This window comes from Pseudorca crassidens, chromosome 1, assembly GCF_039906515.1.
Source record: "Pseudorca crassidens isolate mPseCra1 chromosome 1, mPseCra1.hap1, whole genome shotgun sequence".
In the NCBI taxonomy this organism is placed as follows: Eukaryota; Metazoa; Chordata; class Mammalia; order Artiodactyla; family Delphinidae; genus Pseudorca; species Pseudorca crassidens.
This window is the reverse complement of record NC_090296.1, coordinates 45,290,743-45,314,840: the sequence shown is the minus strand read 5'-3', so window position 1 is coordinate 45,314,840 and position 24,098 is coordinate 45,290,743. Positions and strand designations below refer to the sequence as shown.

Here is a 24,098-nt window from a genome sequence, read left to right as displayed (position 1 = left end):
ATATTAATATGTATTTAATCAGAGATATTTTGGACTGTTGGCGCCAACGGCAGAATAAAAGACGTTAGTCATCAGTGTTTTAAGAGTAACATAAATAGCCTTTTCTATTTCTGATGTTTTGCGTACCTTCCAGTATTCAGTAAAAACGCTCTACTGTTGGCCTCCCAGCAATGCTCAAAAATCAGAGATTCAATACAGTAAAAAATCTTTATCTTGTGTTTTTTAGTGACAGTACCAATTTGAGATGACAAAGGGAGGAGAATGACCTCAAAGAACCAGATGGCTAAGTATTAGATAAGAAATATTTTTCTTTTCATAAACAGTTCCTCTGTTTTAGGTGGACTGGATTTGCTTTCCATGCTCTTTTCTTTCGTATGGGCTGGTTGGAGGAAGAAGCAAGTAGGGAAGTGTGGCCTTCAGAGTCATAGGAGTTGAATGAATGCAGGAGAGAACAGAGTCCCTGCCCTGGTCATTGCAGATGCGGTGCTGATGAGGCTGGGGTCAGGGCCTTTCCGGATAGCTTTGCCCTCATCTCCCACCACCACGCTGCTCCAGAATCCAAGTGGTAGAATGTTAGGCCTTCTTCCTACTTTATGGGGAGGGAAAGTGAGGTTCTGAGATGTTCAGGGACTAGTGCAAATATGGGATGGGACGCAGAGCCAGGATGGGGTCTCCCTCTGGCCTTCATGCTGTACCTTTTGCTGTAGTGGGGCTGGATGAGAGTGTGTGGGTGTATAAATCCTGGAAGAACGGCTGAAAAGCTGCGTGTGGGAGCAGTACTGCGTTCCTGATAGAAAGAACGTTTTAATGTTTTGCCTTGGGAACTGTTTTGGTCTAGGGAAGCTAAAAAACCTCAAGATAAGGCAAACCTCAACCTGTAGCTGTAACTGCCACACCTCAACTGCCATAAAGATTTGAGGGGTCTTTGGAAGTGTAGCAGCAGATCAAAGCCAGTTGTTAAAACGATAGCCACAACCTTCACCCTTCTTAGACAGGATCCTGGTACTTGAGTTGGATGAAATGCCTTCTCTGTCCATATCAGATTGAAATGTTTGAAAGAGGTTTGGGAATCTCTTTTTAAAATTGAACTTGTTATTTTGTGTTGCTGTCTTTGTAGCTGAGGAAGCAGTCCCATCTTAGGTAAGTTCACAGCACCAGCTAGGAAAAGAGTTGGAGCTAGAACTCCTTTCTTTATCCCTTACACCACTATCATTATTTCCATATTAATGTGGCAACTGTTTCATCGATCCCCTCCTTGGTTTTAAGGTACCACGTAGAGGTGAAGGGAGGGTACACAAAGAAATAGGAAACTCCTCAAAGAGCATCCAGTCCAAATGGTGTGAGATAAATGGGAGATTGACTGGTGGTGTCACACAGGGTTGGTGAAGACTATTAGTAAGGTTCCATGACTTGAATCACACATGTAGGGCATGCCAAGACTTATGACCGTGTCCTAAAGTAATCCCAAAGTTACTGTTCTGATTTTTTTTTTCCATTGTGTTTTCTAACTCACTTTCATTGGCACTTATCAGTATTGTTTTATAACTATCTGTCACCTGATCTGTCTTCTCCACCTGACTGAGTCTGTTAAGAGACAGGGTGTCTCGTATCCTTAGCCCCTCAGCACACAGCCGTGGGCCTGGCTCACCCCATGTACTTCGCTTGATGCTATCTTGAATGAATATATGCATCTACATATTTTATATATAAATATATTTTCATATTCAATAGCTCTGAAGTAGCTACTTGGAGCAGAGACCATTTCCAACCAGAAATGGGGCATTGAGAATTTTCATTCGGAGGCCAAGCCCAGGAAGATTTTCTGAATGAATTGATGTTTAAAAAGCTGCAGCAGGTTATCCCCAGAGGGAGTGAACTGTAATGGTGCTGCCACAATTAGCTCTCTGGCTGGAAATGAAAGTCTACTATTTATTTTATGAAACCGTACAATACGCAGCATTTGTTAGGCACAGGAAAATAGATATTGTTGTGTCCCTGGGCTTTATGTATGGAGTTCAGTCGGGCAGTGCAAGTCCAGATGCATCTGATAGCTTAAATAATGAGGAGTTCGGGCTGTAATGATGTAAAGCCAGTGTCAGGCACTTACTGGTTTACGTGCATCTTCATATGCACGGTTGCGGCAGTGTGTTAGTGCATTCACTATCGTGGTGAATTGATGTGCACTCCTTGAGACCGGGGGGCCACGGTGCAGGGGTTTATCAGACTCCAGTGCCCTTCACATCTCTTGTCTCTAGTGTCCCCGGCCTGTTCATCTGCAGTGTACAGTCTGTCTTAGCTACAGTAGTTGCTTGTGATTTATATGTGCAGGTGACAGAGATATTGCTTTCGAGGGAGGGCAGAGGCTTCAGTCTATAATGGGAAGCTGGGCTGCCTCTGGAATGTGGCCGTTTGATGCTGATGACGCTTCACTTCTGTAGCCCACACAGGTGCTGCTCCGTGAGTTCAGACTGGTTAAGATCAAATGTGATGCCTCCGAAGTGTGGCTGGGAGCCCCTGGCACGCCCTCTCTTGCTGTTATTTCCTATAGAAAATTCTTTTTGACAAATGCATTTTTTAGGTGGCAGGCATCTTCTCAAGAATGTATCTTTGTGGTGTTTGCCAGGAAATGCCTTGAATTTAAAAATTGTCAGTGTTGGCTACTGGAAAGAGTATGAAATATGGAGTCAGACAAAACCAGATGTAGACTTGAGTCCCATCTGCCCCTTCCCAGCCGTGCAATTTATGCGTGTTCCAGTCATTCAAGCCTCTTATCTGCCCACGAGGAGCCTCCCTTACAAGGTTTCTTGGCACATAGTAAATGCACAGCAAATGCTATTTAAAAGAATTAATGTGTGAACTCTGAATTTGAAACCAAGAAACACCATTTCTTACCTTGTGAGGTTTCTTACAAGGGTTTTTCATTGTCCTCTGAAGCTTCCAAATACCTTTACCACCTATTTGCCCTGCGTATATGAAGAGCTACATTTTCATCACACATTTACTAAATAAGTGGATTTTTTTAGTCTCCAGAATTTTTTTTTTAATTTGAAGCTTGAAAGGCAACTTGTGGGTTTGAATCAAAATACCCTTGTTTAGCAGCTGAGATAGGTATGGCCGCAGCACTTGGAAATCTTATTTCTGCAAACTTGCTGGCTGAAAAGCTTGCAGGGCCAGACGGCATTCTGACCCTCTTTCATGGAATAGTACTTTTTTGCCTTTATGAGCAAATGTACCTTTAGATTTGGAGGCAAACAACGGTGGGCTGAAGAGTCAACAGGTAGGGAATTGGGACGGTGGGTGTGGAGCCCTCTTTTGAGGTTCTTGGCCGTGAGAAGCTGGGAAGGAGAGGGTAGGCTCACAGTGAGGCTCGGCGCTGGAGGGCTTTGCTTGTTTTTGCGTTGCTGGTTTGCTCTGAAGGTGGGTGATGTCACCAATGACCTGTTCTTTTCCAAATCATACTTGCGCATTTCTGACTGGCCTCTTAACTGATTAAACACTGTTAAAATTCTCTCTTCTCCTATCTTTGGTAATGCAACTTTCTACTGGTCCTGGTCCTTCTACCTATGACTAAGAAGGGTTTATTTCTTTATTCTTTTGAAGATATAAAAGGTATTTATTTTGTTTGAAATTTACATATGTTGAAAGTCACTTTTTTGACGAATAGTTCTGTGAATTACGGTTTATTTCTTTAAATGGTCATCTTTCCCAGGGTCTGTCCTTGCCTTCTTTACTTTATTCTGTACATTTTCGTGAGTAATCTCATTTGCTCTCATGATTTTAACTTCCACACCTGTATGGTGCAGGCACCCAAGTTTATAACTTCTCTTGCCTCATACACGTCTTCCCCGGATGTCCCTGTAATTCCTATTTCTAATAGTGCCGTCGCCTTGGCCTTGGCCGGGAGCCTATGTGATATTCCCTTTCTCTGTCCCTCACTTGGTGCGGCCACATCATAGGTCACCAATTACTATTGATTTTTTGCCTTTAAAACCAGGGTCCTCAACTGTAGCTGCACGTAAGGATCACCTGTGGAACTTTTAAAAGTTCCGTCCCAGAGCTACTGAATCAGCATCTCTTCTGACTTAGGCACGCATATTTTTATGAAGCTTCCCTGGTAATTCTCATGTTCATCTAGCATTGAAAACAACTCTCAGCAGAATTTGTTCTCCCACAGTTCCGGAGGCCTCACGTCTTGGAATCAAGGTGTCCGCAAGGCCGTGCTGCCTCTGAAGGCCTTGGGGGAGGGTTCTCCTTTGCCTCTTCCCGCTTGTGGTGGCTCCAGGCGTTCCTTGGCCTGTGATCGTCTAACTCCAGTCTCTGCCTCCATCTTCACCTGGTCGTCTCCTCTCTTTCCCTGTGTGTGTCTCCTAAAGACATTAGTCACTGGATTTAGGGCCCCCAGCAATCCAGGATGATCTCATCTCCAGATCCCTAATTACGTCTGCAGAGACTCTTTTTCCAAGTAAGGTCACCTTCACAGGTTCTGGGACATGGACCTGTCTTTCTGAGGGCCACCCACTACCTTCCTCCTCAGGTTAGGACAGTTCTCCCATCCAGTCATCCTGACTCGAATCCGGATGTGCGTCTTGCATGCTGCTGCCCTCGTGATTACTTTATATGCAATCATGTTAGTCCTTTGCTTACATCTTACCAACTCCCATTCTTCTTAGGGTGAAAGGCCATGCCCCTCGTCATGGAGCATCAGGGGGTTGTAATCTGGGCCCTGACCACCTTTTACCCTCCTAGCCCTCTGCGTCTGTCCTCTTGAACTCCATGCTCCCACAGCACTGAACCACTCCTTGCCTTTGTACATACGATTGCCCTGCATTCCCCATTTAGTCATCTTGTTCAGATTCCAAGAAAGTTCACACTGTCTGCTCTGTGAGGGCTTCCGACATGGCTCTTCCCACGTGCTTTGAATGACTAGTGCATCTTGTTGCACAAGTGTTTTATCATGCTTGTTTTTATGTCTTTCTCTGCTTTTAAGTGGAGAGCTCTGAACACGGGTTGGTTGATATTCATCGTTGCAGCTCTAGTACTTAGCATTATAAATATTGAACGAATGACCATGTAGCTTAACCTGATTTGAAACTTTTCTCATCGTGACACTGTTTTCTCCACTCTTACCTTAATTATTTCCAGCACGGTTTTTCACTGGGTGTCATGTAGATGTATTAAGTAAGCAGGCATATTAAGTGGACTGGCATATTTGCTTAACCTGAAATATCTGTGCATCTCTGCTCAGGCAGTTGAAATGAAAATGCTTTTGCATATGTTAAGGTTGACATTTCTGGTTTTTGTGTTTTCACCTTTATATTAGATATGGCTTTGGGGTTTCAAGTAGCAGAAACCAACCTGAGTTAGCTGAAACTAAAAAGAATTTCACCAACAAGGGTCAGAGTACATCTGGGCCAATAGAAGCCCTTAAGGACCCTCTTTCCATCTCTTTTTGTTGCTTGTCTCTGTTCATCTGTTTCACTCCTCACTTCTCTGCTGCTTCATCACGGAACAGACTGTGACATCCCCACAGCTCCCGTGCTTCCAGTTTGCAGCTCTGGCCACCCACGCAGACTGGCGGTTGTCTCTCGTCCGGCTTTGCGTTTTCCAGGATGAGAATGTCATTGGCCAGCTCGGGCCGGATGTCTGCCTCCAGCTCTTCAGCTCCAGGGTGGTGGGGAGAATGCTGGCCTGGCCGTTTCATTCACACATGATGCCGGGGCTCCCCTTAGGGAGTTCAGGGCCGGATTCCTGAGAAGGGATGTCATGGTGAGCAGATCTCTTCAAAAGCACCTGCCGTGCTCTTACTAGGTTCGCTATCCTTGACCAGCAGTATATAGTTGAGAGAAAGATGCAGCGGAGAGCTGGGCAAGTGTGAGGGTCACAAGGAGCCTGGCCAGATCTTGTACCAATTGCCTCTAGGCCACAGTGGTGAAAATGTCCCTTAATTGTTTATAGCCCTGCCTTTGATTGATTCACGTATGTTTCTCTTAATACAGGATGCTCATCTTGGTTTAAGTGACACGGAAATATATTAGGACAGAGGGAGTTTATAATGGTTGTTTACTCATGGATATGTTCTTTGTAGTAGTGATCACAGATATGTTTAAGAAAACAATGCACATTATTCTGATCTTGCCTCAGAAAAAGGAGAGGAATAAAACTTGAAACAAATTATTTTTGTATTCTAGAGGCATTTTCTTGTTGCTGACGTTCCTTTGTGATGGAAATGGAGACATTAAAAACACAGCAGGAATAATTTCTGGTGATAATTTAAATCCATTGTCATACTATAGCTACTGAATTGTAAAACAAACACCACAAACCCCTTGTTCTGACTTTCACTGTTCTCAGTGGGCCTTGTGTCCCACCCAGAGATCATGGCCACCATGATCTCTGGGATTGATGGACAAGTGGCAAAGGCAAGACTTCCAGGAGAGGGTGGAGCCGCTACACCACAGGCACTGCCCCTGACTTTGGTGCTCCGAGGGAGCTTTGGAGCTGTTATGTTTATCCACACAGATTTGAAACAATTCCCTTCCTTCTTTCGGTTCTCTTCTTGAAAAGAACTTCTGCCAAGAGGGAGTTGGAGAATAGACATGGCAGTGTGGCAGCATGAGAAGCGGTCAGAACGTACAGGGACCCTTAATCCAGAGTTAGAAAATACAGGTGAAAACGGAAACCCTCCTGCAATCCTGCATTTCTTTTAAACACTGGTACCGGCTTAAGGTATTAATTCAGGAAATCTGCTAAGGACAGTAGTGTTTTCCAGGTGACTTTTAGAGATATTTGTTAGTTTGTGGACTAAAACTCATCTTTTTTATTTACCTTTGGGCTTTTTAATGGTCAACATTCTTGTAGAGTCACACTTTATGTTTAATTTTGCAGGCTAGTTTTTGCTAACCTGACAGTATAGGGTTCAAATAGCAATGGGAATGAAGGTGGAGAATTCCGAACTTTTAAGAATGCAAGTAACTAAATTGGGTCTTACAAATAAAGATCCTACAGACATTAACATGATTTGCGAATGAGAGATGAGGTTTAATTAGAATGCTAGTTTCTAACTAGTTCATTTAAAAATATTTCTCGAGTGTTTCTCCGGGGCCCATTAGGACTGCGCTTGCTGAGTTGAACCAGCACTAATACGGCCTCTGCAGAATTTTCATTTGCTTATTTTATACTCGGTCTCTTCTGAAAAGATTTGAAGAGTCTGACTTTATAGAATAGGAAACCTGTAATTACTTTGTACATCACTCTTCAATTAAGTTTCCGGAAGGGATTTGAACTTCATCATAGCTGACATCTGTGAACCGTCTGTTCCGTGTCCCTTTTGTGGGGCGGTTAGTGGGCAAGTCTTTGTGGGCATTCCTGTCTTTTCCCTTAGGCCATCGAACTTTTATTCTTAATGCCTTGAAAATCTACAAATACCTCTCATCCCTGTTTATAGGTACAATGGTACTTTACCTAATGGAGACAGAGGCCGGAGGAAAAGCAGATTTGCTCTCTACAAGCGGCCGAAGGCTAACGGAGTCAAACCCAGCACGGTCCATGTGATATCCACGCCGCAGGCATCCAAGGTAGGGGCTCCTTGGAACCGAGAGGGCCGGCGGTGACTCATGGTTATTCCTGATCAGCTGCTCTTCTCTTTGGGTCTCATTTCTCTGTGGGACAGTTTCTCAGCCATTTGAGCTGGATAATCTTTGTTGTGAAGGGCTGTCCTGTGCATTCTATGTTTTGCAGCATCCCTGGCCTCTGCCCACTAGATGCCAGTAGCACCTCAGCCCCCCAGCCCCCAACTGCCACCACATGGAGACAACCAAAAGTAGCTCCAGGGCTTGCCACATGTCCCCTCCCTCCCCTCCCACCCCTCCCCACCCCTCCCGTCTGTCCCCCAGTCCTCATCCCATAATGAACCACTGATTTAGGATATAGTGGAATCAGCATATTATCAATTTAGAATAGTTATGGTTGAAAGATAAATGATGTTCTTTATCCTGAAGAGAGTTTTTATGTTAAATTTTGATATAAACCTCACTAAGATTTGCTGTTTCCCTTCTGTTACTTAAGGAGTGGGTGTTTTCACATAATCTACATGTACATGGAATTGAATTTGTGTAATTATTAGAAAGATTGGAAGTAAACAGAGCTAAGTGCTATAAGAAGTCTATGATACATATTCCTCTTGTAAGTTTGAAATATATAAAATGTTCATTTTTTTATGATTATTTCATTTGTTTTTTGATATATAAGTGGAGGGGAACCCTGAATTTCCATTCTGGCTGATATAGTCTATTAGATTATCTTTTAATTAAATACATTACTTAATGTGTAATATAGTTTCCTTTTTATTTATTTATTTATTAAAAACTTTTTTTTTTTTTTGCGGTACGTGGGCCTCTCGCTGTTGTGGCCTCTCCCGTTGCGGAGCACAGGCTCCGGACGCGCAGGCTCAGCGGCCATGGCTCACGGGCCCAGCCGCTCCGCAGCATGTGGGATCTTCCTGGACCGGGGCACGAGCCCGTGTCCCCTGCATCGGCAGGTGGACTCTCAACCACTGTGCCACCAGGGAAGCCCATAGTTTCCTTTTTATAAAATAATTATATTTACCTGAGGTATTTCATATGGAGCACTGGCTCTACATGTTTGTTTATCATAATAGGTTTGGACCATGTGGAATAAATAAGAGACTTGCTTCCCATTTTTTACTGAAAACCCGTGGTTCAAAGAGAAATGAACAGCTTCATGGAAGCATATGTGGTATTTATACTCAGTTCCTAGCAACCGATCACCTCTGTTAACGTTTTTCTAAAAAGTTCCTGTCGTTCTTTCTGAGGCAGCGCCACGGAAAAAGTTTGTGAGAATGTGCCAATTCAGATTGTCCTGTATTCGGGAGGGAATGGTTAGATGAGAAAATATCAAACACCAGGGAAACAGGAAAGAATAATACATAGTGGCCAAGTTTTAGGCTAGAAAAAGGGAAATAAAGTGAAAGTTTTAGGAAGGAAAGGACACTTGACAGGGTAAACAAAGGAAATCAGCCTTACAGAGATTCTGAGAAAAGGAGGAAGTGAAATGGCCACAGAATCTTGGAAGGTCAAGGAAGTATGAGAAGTGTTTTATAGGCCCAAAATATTTGGAGGGGAAGGATACCAAGACAAATGTTTTTAAGCATGTGATGATGCCAAAAATATTCTGATATTATAGACACGTTCTTTATAATTTTGTCTATATGTTGATATTTATCTTTCTCTGGCTCTGTACCTTTTTACATTTACTTTTTTTTAATCCAAATTTTATATTAATACAATGGCTTCAGATATTTAAAAAAAATTTATAGAAATCTTCCGTTACACAGGCTTCATGTTACAATAGAATATGAACTGTATCCTCCACTAGCTACTATTAGAAGATCGTGGCTCTTCCAGACTCATTAGCCACCTCCATCGGCTCCAGTTTTAGCTTTTTCTGTTTTACCTTTATACCTAGATTTTAGCTGACGTTATTTGGATTATAAGTCTTTTGGAAGCTGTCTGTCTAAATCTGTTTTAAAAAAAATCGCTGAGAGTAGTATAGTAGGGACAATTGGGTTTTGGTCTTTTTTTAAAACATAAGTTTATTTGTTTATTTTTGGCTGTGTTGGGTCTTGGCTGCTGCGCGCGGGCTTTCTCTAGTTGTAGCGAGCGGGGGCTGCTCTTCGTTGTGGTGCACGGGCTTCTCACTGCGGTGGCTTCTCTTGTTGCGGAGCACGGGCTCTAGGCATGCAGCCTTCAGTAGTTGTGGCTCGTGGGCTCTAGAGCACAGGCTCAGTAGCTGTGGTGCATGGGCTTAGCTGCTCTGTGGCATGTGGAATCTTCCCGGACCAGGGCTCGAACCCATTTCCCCTGCACTGGCAGGCAGATGCTTAACCACTGTGCCACCAGGGAAGTCCCACGTTTTGGTCTTATAACCTGTAAAAAGAAATACATTCTCAGCGCCTCCGTTTCCTCATTTATAAAATGAGTTAGCTATGGGCAGAAGCCATGTTAAATCAGGAAAGATACTTTGGTTATAAGCAACAGAAATGATTCTGGCGAAAACAAACAAAGCAAACATGGAGACATTATTAAAGGTTAGGGTAGGCACAGCTCTCAGAATCGGGGGAAAATGTGAGTAACCAGGTTTTGTGAGAGAAGAGAACCAGAGTATCCACAGGAGTTAACATAGATGTTCTTTCCAGGGTGTTATAAAGTGCCTCCAACTACCTTCAGTCACTTTGAAAGGTTTTTAATTTTCAGGAAGGAGAATCTGATAGGCCCGTACAGTGTCAGTCAACCATGTCCAAGGGAGATGAATGGACCAGGCATATTTATTGTGAGCTGATCACTTACCCCATATCGCCTTTCTCTTATTTATCTCGGTACCTGTATGTTGGGGGCCTTGTGCATAGTATGTCATCCTACCTGAACCTAGCACCTTAGTCACAAATCCCTCCCTCCTCCTGTTCCGCCTCAAGCTTCCATCCCCGGACCGTGTTGCCCGGCCGCTCCTGCTGCCACCTGCTCTGCTGGCCCCCTAGACAAAGTCTCTTAGATATTTAACCTTTTCTTCAAATGCTCCTTCTACTACCTCACCTTAACTGAATCCTGGTTTTTCAGTAATATGTTCTTTTTCCATCTTTTCCAGTTCATGGCATTAGAAATGATTTCATTTTGTTTCCATTTCAGTCTCTTCTTTTGTAACCCTACATTATTCATCTAAGCTGTCTCTTCCCCTGCCTCCTGCCCTCACTGACCTATAGATCACCCTTCTGCATGTTTCGCTGACTCCGTCCCCACCTTAGTCTCTGTGACTCCCCAGGCTGTATTCAACCGAACGTGAGCATCCGCGGTGCATACTGCTGTAACTCTTTCAGTTTCAAGGACTGTCACTCCTGTTCCACATTTCCCACAGATACAGTGGACCTTATAGCCCATTGTCACTTGTAAGTTACCATAACCTCCAGTTCATTCTACTCGTGTACACATATACTCTCCTTATCAGATCTCATCAGAGCATACAGCCCTTTAGCCTGTCCTTATTTGCCACGGTTGTTAGCCCACTTGGCTCTTCCCGTTATGTGTTAACTTCACCCCAGATTCCCTTTCTCACCCTTCTTTGTGCGTTCCTGGCTCTGGGCCCTTCCCAGGCCCTGCCGGATTGTTTTTCTCATCTTCCTTCTCTCTCACCCTATTTCCCATCAGAAGGCCAGGGTGTGTGGTAGTACTTGGCAGAGGCTGTTTGATCGGAACCAGCAGTGCTTTCCTGTGAAATTTGTGATTCTGCAGTATTGGTAACGAAAGGGTCATCTTTCACTGGAGGTGTGCACGTGAGCTCTGGAAGGGTGGCGTGGTTACCATTGTTAGAATTGGAGTGCTTGGCCTCTGACTATGCTTTTTCTTCCCTCTGCCCCAGTCATTCCTTCTGCCCCACAGTCTGGGGGCAGACCAGGGAGACCCCTTTGCTGATGGTAGTGGCAGCTGGGAAATGGGCCCTCTTAGTCTTCCATGCGTCCCCGCGTCCAAGCTAAGTCAGATGAGGGTGGCAAGTATGTGCCACTGTTGTGTAATTGCTATTTGTGTAATCACGATTTGTGTAATCTTCATTTGTGTACATATTTGCTCTTGAAATAGTAATACTCAAAGATATTTCTTCTGTTATGTAAGGTGTTAAAAGAAAAACCTGAAGCCCTGTTTTACTTTTAGCAGGTCTATTACATAGATATAGGGCATTTAGCAATTTATTCATCCACGTATATTTATCTAGTCCTTTTCTGTGGCCAGCCATCATCTAGGTATTGGATGTACTACAGGGACCAAAACATGTCCGCGTGGAGCTAATCGTCTCGTGAGTAGGCAAACAATAAGTAATCAGGTGGATACACATTTATCTGAATATTTTGAAAAGCATGGTGCGGAAAAAGAATGCAGCGCTATGAGAAGAGGAGGCACAGAGTTTAGTCTGGGTGGAAGGGGGAGGATCTCTGAGGAAGTGGCCTGTGAGCTGCGAGCTGAACGGTAAAGAGGAGTTAGCCAGGCGAGCAGGGAGGTCTAGAGCTCTTGGGGTCCTGCTTGGAGAATTTGGATTTTTTTCCAAGGGGAAACATTGAAGAGTGTTTAGCAGAGGGAGTGGCAGAATATGACTGAGAATTTAAGTCAATTTATGCTCGTTCATTTACTTTTTAATGATGTGGGGTAACGATTTTGCTCTTATTTAATCAGTAAATAGTAGATGGTTGTGGTGGGGATGGTGATGCTGCCTGATAAGTAAATATTTTGCTGGTAACGTGGTTTAAATTTAGCAACATTACTGTGGAAAACTCTTCATCATGGTTTTCCCTTCTTAGATTGTGCTTTATTGAAATCTCCTTTTTTGGGTGTTTTTACTTTTAAGAAGTAATTGAATATCACTTTGTTCCAGTTGGCATTATTTCAGAATGGAAAATATCAGTGGTCTAGGAGTGACAGTTCAGAGAAGAATTGGGGCTATTTAATGTAGTTGTTACAACCAGGACTGCTCTTAAGCTGTTCCCACTGGGATGGCTCTACTGCTTGATGAGATATTAAAACTCTTCCTTATCAGGCAGTGAATAATGTAACCGTAACTGGGAGAAGTGGTAAAAACTAATAATACAAATTTCAGTGTGAACTCATTAGTTCAAGCTAATTTTGTAGACTTCAGTGGGGTCTTTTTGCAGCACTCACTGTCTGTCTGTCCAGCCTGGCTCTTAGAGACAATGGTGGCATATCTCCACTGCACATTCATTGTGAAGCTGGAGCCTTCTGTTCTTGCAAAGAATCATCTCTTTATCATTATCCTCGATTTAAAAATTGCTACAGCTTTTTTTTTCTTTTTTAACATCTTTATTGGAGTATAATTGCTTTACAATGGTGAGTTACTTTCTGCTGTATAACAAAGTTAATCAGTTATACATATATATATGTCCCCATACCTCTTCCCTCTTGCAGCTCCCTCCCTCCCACCCTCCCTATCCCACCCCTCTAGGTGGTCACAAAGCACCAAGTTGATTTCCCTGTGCTATGAGACTGCTTCCCACTAGCTATCTATTTTACATTTGGTAGTGTATATATGTCCATGCCACTCTCTCACTTTGTTGCAGCTTACCCTTCCCCCTCCCCGTGTCCTCAAGGCCATTCTCTATGTCTGCGTCTTTATTGCTGTCCTGCCCCTAGGTTCTTCAGACCTTTTGATTTTGTTCTTTAGATACTATATATATGTGTTCACGTACGGTATTTGTTTTTCTCTTTCTGACTTACTTCACTCTGTATGACAGTCTCTAGGTCCATCCACCTCAATACAAATAACTCAGTTTCGTTCCTTTTTATGGCTGAGTAATATTCCATTCTATATATGTGCCACATCTTCTTTATCCATTCATCTGTTGATGGACATTTCGGTTGCTTCCGTGTCCTGGCTATTGTAAATAGACCTGCAATGAACATTTTGGTGCGTGACTCGTTTTGAATAATGGTTTTCTCAGGGTATATGCCCAGTAGTGGGATTGCTGGGTTGTATGGTAGTTCTATTTTTACTTTTTTAAGAAACGTCCATACTGTTCTCCATGGTGCCTGTATCAATTTACATTCCCACCAACAATGCAAAAGGGTTCCCTTTTCTCCACACCTTCTCCAGCATTTATTGTTTGTACATTTTTTGATGGTGGCCATTCTGATTGGTGTGAGATGATATCTCATTGTAGTTTTTTTTTTTTTTTTTTTTTTTTTGCAGTACACAGGCCTCTCACTGTTGTGGCCTCTTCCGTTGCAGAGCACAGGCTCTGGACACACAGGCTCAGCGGCCATGGCTCACAGGCCCAGCCGCTCCGCGGCATGTGGGATCTTCCCGGACCGGGGCACAAACCCGTGTCCCCTGCATCGGCAGGCGGACTCTCAACCACTGTGCCATCAGGGAAGCCCTCATTGTAGTTTTGATTTGCATTTCTCTAATGATTAATGATGTTGAGCATTCTTTCATGTGTCTGTTGGCCATCTGTATATCTTCTTTGGAGAAATGTCTGTTTAGGTCTTCTGTGCATTTTTGGATTGGGTTGTTTGTTTTTGTAATATTAAGCTGCATGAGCTGTTTGTAAATTTTGGAGATTAATCCTTGTCACTTGCTTCATTGGCAAGTATTTTCTCCCATTCGGAGGGTTGTCTTTTCATCTTGTTTATGGTTTCCTTTGCTGTGCAAAAGCTTTGAAGTTTCGCTAGGTCCCATTTGTTTATTTTTATTTCCATTTCTCTAGGAGGTGGGTCAAAAAGGATCTTGCTGTAATTTATGTCGTAGAGTGTTCTGCCTATGTTGTCCTCTAAGAGTTTGATGGGTGTCTGGCCTTACATTTAGGTCTTTAATTCATTTTGAGTTTATTTTTGTGTATGGTGTTAGGGAACGTTCTAATTTCATTCTTTTACATGTAACTGTCCAGTTTTCCCAGCACCACTTACTGAAGGGGCTGTCTTTTCTCCACTGTATGTTCTAGCCTCCTTTATCAAAGATAAGGTGACCATATGTGTGTGGGTTTATCTCTGGGCTTTCTATCCTGTTCCACTGATCTGTATTTCTGTTTCTGTGCCAGTACCATACTGTCTTGATTACTGTAGCTTTGTAGTATAGTCTGATGTCCGGGAGCCTGATTCCTCCAGCTCCATTTTTCTTTCTCGAGATTTCTTTGGCTATTTGGGGTCTTTTGTGTTTCCATACAAATTGTGAGATTTTTTGTTCTAGTTCTGTGAAAAATGCCAGTGGTAGTTTGATAGGGATTGCATTGAATCTGTAGATTGCTTTGGGTAGTATAGGCATTTTCACAGTGTTGACTCTTCCAATCCAAGAACATGGTATATCTCTCCATCTATTTGTGTCATCTTTAATATCTTTCATCAGTGTCTTATAACTTTCTGCATACAGGTCTTTTGTCTCCTTAGGTAGGTTTATTCCTAGGCATTTTATTCTTTTTGTTGCAATGGTAATTGGGAGTGTTTTCTTAATTTCACTTTCAGATTTTTCATCATTAGTGTATAGGAATGCAAGAGATTTCTGTGCATTCATTTTGTATCCTGGTACTTTACCAAATTTATTGATTATCTCTAGTAGTTTCCTGGTAGCATCTTTAGGATTCTCTATGTATAGTGTCATGTCATCTGCAAACAGTGACAGCTTTACTACTTCTTTTCCGATTTGGATTCCTTTTATTTCTTTTTCTTCTCTGATTGCTGTGGCTAAAACTTCCAAAACTATGTTGAGTAATAGTGGTGAGAGTGGGCCACCTTGTCTTGTTCCTAATCTTAGTGGATGGTTTCAGTTGTTTACCATTGAGGACGATGCTGGCTGTGGGTTTGTCTTATATGGTCTTTATTATATTGAGGAAAGTTCCCTCTATGCCTACCTTCTGGAGGGTTTTTATCATAAATGGGTGTTGAATTTTGTCAAAAGCTTTCTCTGCCTCTATTGAGATGATCATATGGTTTTTCTCTTTCAGTTTCTTAACATGGTGTATGATGTTGATTGATTTGTGAATATTGAAGAATCCTTGCATTTCTGGGATAAACCCCACTTGATCATAGTGTATGATCCTTTTAATATGCTGTTGGATTCTCTTTGCTAGTATTTTGTTGAGGATTTTTGCATCTATGTTCATCAGTGATATTGGCCTGTAGTTTTCTTTCTTTGTGACATCTTTGTCTGGTTTTGGTATCAGAGTGATGGTGGCCTCATAGAATGAGTTTGGGAGTGTTCCTCCCTCTGCTATATTTTGCAAGAGTTTGAGAAGGATAGGTGTTAGCTCTTCTCTCAATGTCTGATAGAATTCGCCTGTGAAGCCATGTGGTCCTGGGCTTTTGTTTGTTGGAAGATTTTTAATCACAGTTTCAATTTCAGTGCTTGTGATTGGTCTGTTCATGTTTTCTATTTCTTCCTGGTTCAGTCTTGGAAGTTTGTGCATTTCTAGGAATTTGTCCATTTCTTCCAGGTTGTCCATTTTATTGGCATATAGTTGCTTGTAGTAATCTCTCATGATCCTTTGTATTTCTGCAGTGTCAGTTGATACTTCTCCTTTTTCATTTCTAATTCTATTGATTTGAGTCTTCTCCCTTTTTTTCTTAATGAGTTTGGCTAATGGTTTACCAATTTTGTTTATCTTCTCAAAGAACCAGCTTTTAGTTTTATTGATCTTTGCTATCGTTTCCTTCATTTCTTTTTCATTTATTTCTGATCTTTATGTTTTCTTTCTTTCTGCTAACTTTGGGTTTTTTATTCTTTCTCTGATTGCTGTAGGTGTAAGGATAGGTTGTTTATTTGATATGTTTCTTGCTTCTTAGGGTAGGATTGTATTGCTATAAACTTCCCTCTTAGAACTGCTTTTGCTGCATCCCATAGGTTTTGGGTCATCGTGTTTTCATTGTCATTTGTTTCTAAGTAATTTTTGATTTCCTCTTTGATTTCTTCAGTGATTTCTTGGTTATTAAGTAGTGTGTTGTTTATCCTCCATGTGTTTGTATTTCTTACAGATTTTTTCCTGTAATTGATATCTAATTTCATAGCGTTCTGGTTGGAAAAGATACTTGGTACGATTTCAATTTTCTTAAATTGACCAAGGCTTGATTTTTGACCCAAGATATGATCTATCCTGGAGAATATTCCATGAGCACTTGAGAAAAATGTGTATTCTGTTGTTTTTGGATGGAATGTCCTATAAATATCAATTAAGTCCATGTTGTTTAATGTATCATTTAAAGCTTCTATTTCCATATTTATTTTCATTTTGGATGATCTGTCCATTGGTGAAAGTGGGGTGTTAAAGTCCCTACTATGATTGTGTTACTGTCGATTTCCCCTTTTATGGCTTTTAGTATTTGCCTTATGTATTGAGGTGCTCCTATATTGGGTGCATAAATATTCACAATTGTTAGATCTTCTTCTTGGATTGATCCCTTAATCATTATGTAGTGTCCTTCTCTGTCTCTTGTAATAGTCTTTTTTTTAATGTGTATTTTGTCTGATATGAGAATTGCTACTCCAGTTTTCTTTTGATTTCCATTTGCATGGAATATGTTTTTCCATCCCCACACTTTCAGTGTGTATGTGTCCCTAGGTCTGAAGTGGCTCTGTTGTAGACAGCATATATACGGGTCTTGTGTTTTTATCCATTCAGCCAGTCTCTTGGTTGGAGCATTTAATCCATTTACATTTAAGGTAATTATCGATAAGTATGTTCCTATTACCATTTTCTTAATTGTTTTGGGTTTATTATTGTAGGTCTTTTCCTTCTCTTGTGTTTCCTGCCTAGAGAAGTTCCTTTAGCATTTGTTGTAAATCTGGTTTGGTGGTGCTGAATTCTCTTAGGTTTGCTTGTCTGTAAAGGTCTTAATTTCTCCGTCAAATCTGAATGAGATCCTTGCTGGGTAGCAATCTTGGTTGTAGGTTTTTCTCCTTCATCACTTTAAGTACGTCCTGCCACTCCCTGTGGCTTGCAGAGTTTCTGCTGAAAGTTCAGCTGTTAACCTTATGAGGATTCCTTTATGTGTTATTTTTTGTATTTCCCTTGCTGCTTTTATTTATTTATTTATTTTTTGCGGTACGTGGGCCTCTCTCTGTTGTGGCCTCTCCCGTTGCGGAGCACAGGCTTCGGACGTGCAGGCTTAGGAGCCATGGCTCACGGGCCCAACCGCTTTGCGGCATGTGAGATCTTCCCAGACCGGGGCACGAACCCGTGTCCCCTGCATCGGCAGGCGGACTCTCAACCACTGCGCCACTAGGGAAGCCCACCCCTTGCTGCTTTTAATATTTGTTCTTTGTATTTAATTTTTGAGAGTTTGATTAATATGTGTGTTGGCATGTTTCTCCTTGGATTTATCCTGTATTGGACTTGCTGTGCTTCGTGGACTTGATTAACTATTTCCTTTCCCATATTAGGGAAGTGTCCAACTATAATCTCTTCAAATATTTTCTCAGTTCCTTTCTTTTTCTCTTCTTCTTCTGGGATGCCTATAATTCGAATGTTGGTGCGTTTAATGTTGTCCCAGAGGTCTCTGAGACCATCCTCAATTCTTTTCATTCTTCTTTCTTCATTCTGCTCTGCAGTAGTTATTTCCACTATTTTATCTTCCAGGTCACTTATTCCTTCTTCTGCCTCTGTTATGCTGCTATGGATCCCTTCTAGAGAATTTCTAATTTCATTTATTGTGTTGTCTGTCACTGTTTGTTTGCTCTTTAGTTCTTCTAGTCCCTTCTTAAACCTTTATTGTATGTTCTCCATTCTATTTCCAAGATTTTGGATCATCTCTACTATCATTATTCTGAATTCTTTTTCAGGTAGACCGCATATTTCCTCTTCATTTGTTATGTCTGGTGGGGTTTTGCCTTGCTCCTTCATCTGCCATGTGTTTTTCTGTCTTCTCATTTTGCTTATCTTACTGTGTTTGGTGTCTCCTTTTCGCTGGCTGCAGGTTCGTAGTTCCTGTTGATTTTGGTGTCTGTTCCCAGTGCCTAAGGTTGGTTCAATGGGTTGTGTAGTCTTCCTGGTGGAGGCGACTAGTGCCTGTGCTCTGGTGGATGAGGCTGGATCTTGTCTTTCTGGTGGGCAGGTCCATGTCTGGTGGTGTGTTTTGCGGTGTCTGTGGCCTTAGTACGATTTTAGGCAGCCTCTGCGCCAATGGATGGGGTTTTGTTCCTGTCTTGCTAGTTCTTTGGCATAGCACTGTAGCTTGCTGGTCATTGAGTGGAGCTGGGTCTTGGTGTTGAGATGGAGATCTCTGGGATATTTTTGCTGTTTGCTATTTCATGGAGCTGGGAGGTCTCTTGTGGACCAGTGTCCTGAAGTTGGCTCTCCCACCTCAGAGGCACAGCACTGACGCCTGGGTGGAACACCAAGAGCCAGTCCTCCACACGGCTCAGAATAAAAGGGAGGGAAAAAGAAAAAAGAAGAAGATAAAATAAAATAAAACATAAAAGTTATTAAAATAAAAATTATAAAGAAAAAAATTTTTTTAAGTAATAAAAAAAATAGAACGCTAGGACAAATTGTAAAAGCAAAGCTATACAGACAAAATTACACATATTAGCTTACACATACACACTCACAAAAAGAGAATAAGGGAAAAAAATATATATATTTTTGCTCCCAAAGTCCACCTTCTCAATTTGGGATGATTCGTTCTCTATTCAGGTATTCCACAGATGCAGGGTACATCAAGTTGATTGTGGAGATTTAATCCGCTGCTCCTGAGGCTCCTGGGAGAGATTTCCCTTTCTCTTCTTTATTCGCACAGCTCCAGGGGTTCAGCTTTGGATTTGGACCCGCCCCTTTATGTAGGTCGCCTGACGGCATCTGTTCTTCGCTCAGACAGGATGGGGTTAAAGGAGCAGCTGTTTCTGAGGCTCTGGCTCACTCAGGCCGGCGGGAGGGAGGGGTACGGATGCGGGGCAAGCCTGCGGCGGCAGAGGCTGGCGTGTGTTCTCCCGGGGAAGTTGTCCCTGGATCATGGGACCCTCGCAGTGGCAACCTGCACAGGCTCCCGGGAGGGGAGGTGTGGATAGTGACCTGTGCTTGCACACAGGCTTCTTGGTGGCGGCAGCAGCAGCCTTAGCGTCTCAAGCCCGTCTCTGGGGTCCGTGCTGATAGCCGTGGCTGGCACCTGTCTCTGTAGCTCCTTTAAGCAGCGCTCTTAATCCCCTGTCCTCGCGCACCAGGAAACAAAGAGGCAAGAAAAAGTCTCTTGCCTCTTTGGCAGCTCCAGACATTTTCCCAGACTCCCTCCCGGCTAGCCGTGGCGCACTAGCCCCCTTCAGGCTGTGTTCACGCCGCCAACACCAGTCCTCTCCCGGCTTCCGACGGAAGTCTGAGCCTCAGCTCGCAGCCCCAGCCTGTCCCGGCGCGTGAGCAGACAAGCCTCTCGGGCTGGTGAGTGCTGGTTGGCCCCGATCCTCTGTGCGGGAATCTCTCCGCTGTGCTCTCCGCACCCCTGTTGCTGCGCTGTCCTCCGTGACCCCAAATCTTCTCCCCTCCGCCCCCCACAGTCTCCGCCCACGAAAGGGCTTCTAGTGTGTGGAAACCTTTCCTCCTTCACAGCTCCCTCCCAGAGGTATTATTGATGCAAACTCAGTTTGGAAATCCTATAAAGACTTGCATATTTAATAGAAATTGTGAGATAGCATTTGAATAATTACATTTTTTAGAGATTTAGCTTCATTACATACTATTCTAACCATTCTTATTTCTTTGGTTTTATAAGAAAGAAAATTTCTGATTATTAAAATGGATAGATTTCTTTGACAAGTGATAGATAATAGAACATATAAAACAAAATACAGGAAGCTGTGGTAGAAAAGCAGAGAATATTAGAGAAACAAGCAAATTTGAAATAAAGTAAAATATTCCAAGAGAAAAATTATTAAATTATCCAACAAGTTACATGACAATACCCTTATTTGATGACAGATCTGAAGAGTATAATTAACTTTTAATAACTTCTTTTTAATTTATTGGTTCTTAGAATTTGGCCAGTTGATTGTTTTCAAAGCACCACAGATTGAAGGTGAACAAAATTTTGTAAAAGTAAGCTAGATAATTGAATATGACAGTTCAATAAGTGATTTTCATAATGGTGATAGAAATAGTGAATATTATTAAGGCTAGAAAAAAATCTAATTTAATTGACTTTAGTTCAGCATGAGGTGTAATATAAGATTTACCAAGAACAATCTTATGTTATGGGGAAAATCTATATATCAAGACTCATCTTCTGTCGGTTAAATAGGGGATGTTACTGGAAGAGTTTGGTTTGTTATATTGAATCATAGCTCAGACATTACTTAGCTGTGACAGATATACATCAAATAAAGGATCACACCAGTATTTTCTAACAATTAACAGATGAGTTAGAAATTATTAGCATGATTTGATGAACGGTTGGTGCTCTAACTTACAGTTTTATACTACGTGTAGTTCATATTTAGAGAATAAATGGGAATGTTAAAAATTTTTTGATTTATATGCTTAATAGTTTTTATTATAATTCTGATTGTTAAATATTGTCACTCCGGACATGAATAATTTTTTTAATACATCTGTGATTAGGTGATTATCTCATTTTATGTTTTACATGGTGTGAGTTTTAACATCAGTAATTGGTTATTATTAACTACGTAGTACATTTCTGTAAATTTTGACTCAGTACTTTTAATGATGTTTTTCTAAAGTTTTTGATAGTTGTTATTGCAAATAGTGTTAAGTGTAGCAACTTGTGAGTCGCTCTTCCTTTCTTGTTTTTTTGGTTTAGCTTTGTTGTTCACAAAGTAAACAACAGTAGGCTTTCTTGTTTAAGTACCTTTTCTTTCAAATCACCTAAATAAAGTGTTGAGATTTTTTTACTGCCCTGTTTAAGCGAGGCCGCTTGACTTGTACTGGTACTTGTACTTGACTTAGCATAATTAACACCATTTTTCCATTCAGATTTGTGTGAGTGCCTTTAAGGTAGGTTCCAAGATATTTTATAGTACTTTTAAAATTAAAGTTTGAAGTGTGATTCACTGCCTACGGAGAATAATTCCATGAAGTTGAAGAGTATTACATTTTTCTTAGTTTCTGCAATTAATATAGTTTGGCACTGACATTTTTGTTTTCTCTAACCCTTCTTCCAGCATACATAGTTTCCTCGTCTCAAACACTAACGACTGGGGTTTTTTTGTGTGTGCAGTATAATTACAAGGTCATTGCTGCCTACCCTTCTGTTCATTGATATTTAATCAAAACTTCTGCTTTGCTGTGTGCTGTGGGCAGAATTATTCATTGGTTTCTAGCAAAAGAGACATTTTTGTCTTCTTTAGGATGTGGTCGGCAGACTAGTGCCCCCCTCCACTCCCCAAGATGTCCATGCCTTGGTCTTTGGAACCTATGAATATCTTACATGGCAGAAGGGACTTTGCAGATAGAATTAAGGTCGTGGAACTTAAAATAGGGAGATTATCTCGGATTATTGGGGTGGGCCCAGTGCACTCACAAGGGTCTTTAAACGTGGAAGAGAGAGGTAGAAGACTCAGATGTGAGGGAAGAAGGAATTGGAGAGTTTGAAGCATGAGCAGGGGCTTCCCTGGTGGCGCAGTGGTTGAGAGTCCGCCTGCCGATGCAGGGGACACGGGTTCGTGCCCCGGTCTGGGAAGATCCCACATGCTGCACGGAGCGGCTGGGCCCGTGAGCCATGGCCGCTGAGCCTGCGCGTCCGGAGCCTGTGCTCCGCAACGAGAGAGGTCACAGCAGTGAGAGGCCCGCCTACTGCAAAAAAAAAAAAAAAAAAAAAAAAAACAGAGAAGCATGAGCAGGACTCAACTTGCTGTGCCTGGATTTGAAGATGGCGGAAGGGGGCTATGAGCCTAGGAATGCAGGCAGCCTCTAGAAGCTGAGTGCAGCTGTGGCAGACAGCAGCATGGAAACGGGGACCTCAGCCCCTTAGTCACAGGGAACTCAATTCTGCCAACAACCTGAATGTCCCTGGAAGCAGATTCCTCCCTAGAGCCTCATAAAGGAACGCAGCCCTCCTGACCCCTTGATTTCTGCCTTGTGGGACTTGGGGAGAGAAACCAGCCAAGGCTATAGACCAACAGACCTGTGAGATGATACATTTGTGGTGTTTGTAGCTGCTACGATATTTTTTACAGCAGTAAGAGAAAACTTATATATGCTATTTTATGGGACATGAAATACAGAGCATCTTGAAATGCTGAGCAGCTCTTAAGCTTGTGTTGTTGGAAACAAAAGGATGGGGAGGCCATCAAAGAATTAGGAGGCAGGGAGGGAGGTTTTTGGTTCTTTTCTTTCAGATCCAGAGTGTTGGAGCAGGAGAGCTTGACTCTAACACATAGTAACTTAATTATCAGTGTAATTGGCTGCATTACTGATATATAATAATTATACTGTTGACTCAGTTCATGTATTAGTTGGAAAAATCGTATTTAATTTGTGTTGTCCTGAAAGCACAGTTTTATTAAGGAGTTGCTTTTAACATGTCAGTGTGGGAGAATACTTGTATTTATATTTATAATTAAGCCTTTGCTCAAACTTATTTGAATTATGGCTCTGATTCAGGCATTACACCTGTCCGGTCTTTTCATGGAGGAAAAGAATCTCTTGCTGTAACTTTCTTTAATAAAAACATGGAACATGAGAGTTAGAAGGAACTGTATTCAGACTGACTGATTTTACACATGAGGGACTTGAAGTTCAGAGAAGCCCATTAAGCAGTTTCAGATCACTAGGCCCGGTGTGTTACCCAGAAGGGTCCAGAAGTATCGGTCTGTAGCTGCAGGTAGCAGGTGGAAAGTGCCGTGAAGGAAAGAACCAAGCTGGGTTCTGCTCTGAGCCTCCCACCTTCCAGGAGTGTGACTTGGGAAATCCATTTATTTCCAAACTAAGACTGCTCTAATGATCAAATAAGTGAATGTGCTATTTGTTCGTAGAAATGGAAGTTACTCTGTCAACTTAAGGATCATTAGCATTGTTAGGATAAGCTGTCCAGTCAGAAATCAGGTGCTTTGCAGAGAAAGCCTTTCCTACAGAAGGAACAGTGACGGAGACTTGAATTTAAGTAGCTGGTTTGTTTGCAGCGGTCATTACGGCAGCAAGTGGTAAAAGGTACATCAAAATGACTTCTGTGCAGCTGAACAGAAGTCACAGGCTCCGAGGGAGAGGCACGGAGGTATCGTTGACTGACTTGAACTTTCTGTGGCCTGTTTTGTTACAACTCTGCCTTTCACACTGAAGTGCATGGTTGACCTTATCTTTTGTGAGAAAGTGCTTCAGCCTGTTTGAGATCCTGTGCTGCTGACAGATTCACAGGATACCTACTTACAAGCTAATTATTGATCACACCCCTGTCATGGGTGAATGAGTGGCTTCGGGAACCTTTGGTTTTGCCCCACCAGAGTTAGACTTAACGGGAGCTCGGAGGAGCCTGGGTGCAGGAGCTTTCAGGTGGATAACTCCTGCTCATCCCTGCTTTGCCATATATCCTTATCCTGCCGTCAGAGGAGCCGTGCAGGACCATCCCTCTCTTCTCCGCGTTTCAGCCTGATGTTCA

General features: G+C 42.2%; 1 protein-coding gene across 1 annotated transcript in view; it reads left to right on the top strand.

Annotated features, from left to right (window-relative positions):
• PELI2 (pellino E3 ubiquitin protein ligase family member 2) overlaps nt 1–24,098 on the top strand; it is a 198,744-nt gene that overhangs the window by 44,926 nt on the left and 129,720 nt on the right. Inside the window, exon 2 of the mRNA XM_067734724.1 lies at nt 7,445–7,574. Coding sequence (XP_067590825.1) covers nt 7,445–7,574 — 130 coding nt within the window. The remainder of the gene's footprint in view (nt 1–7,444; nt 7,575–24,098) is intronic.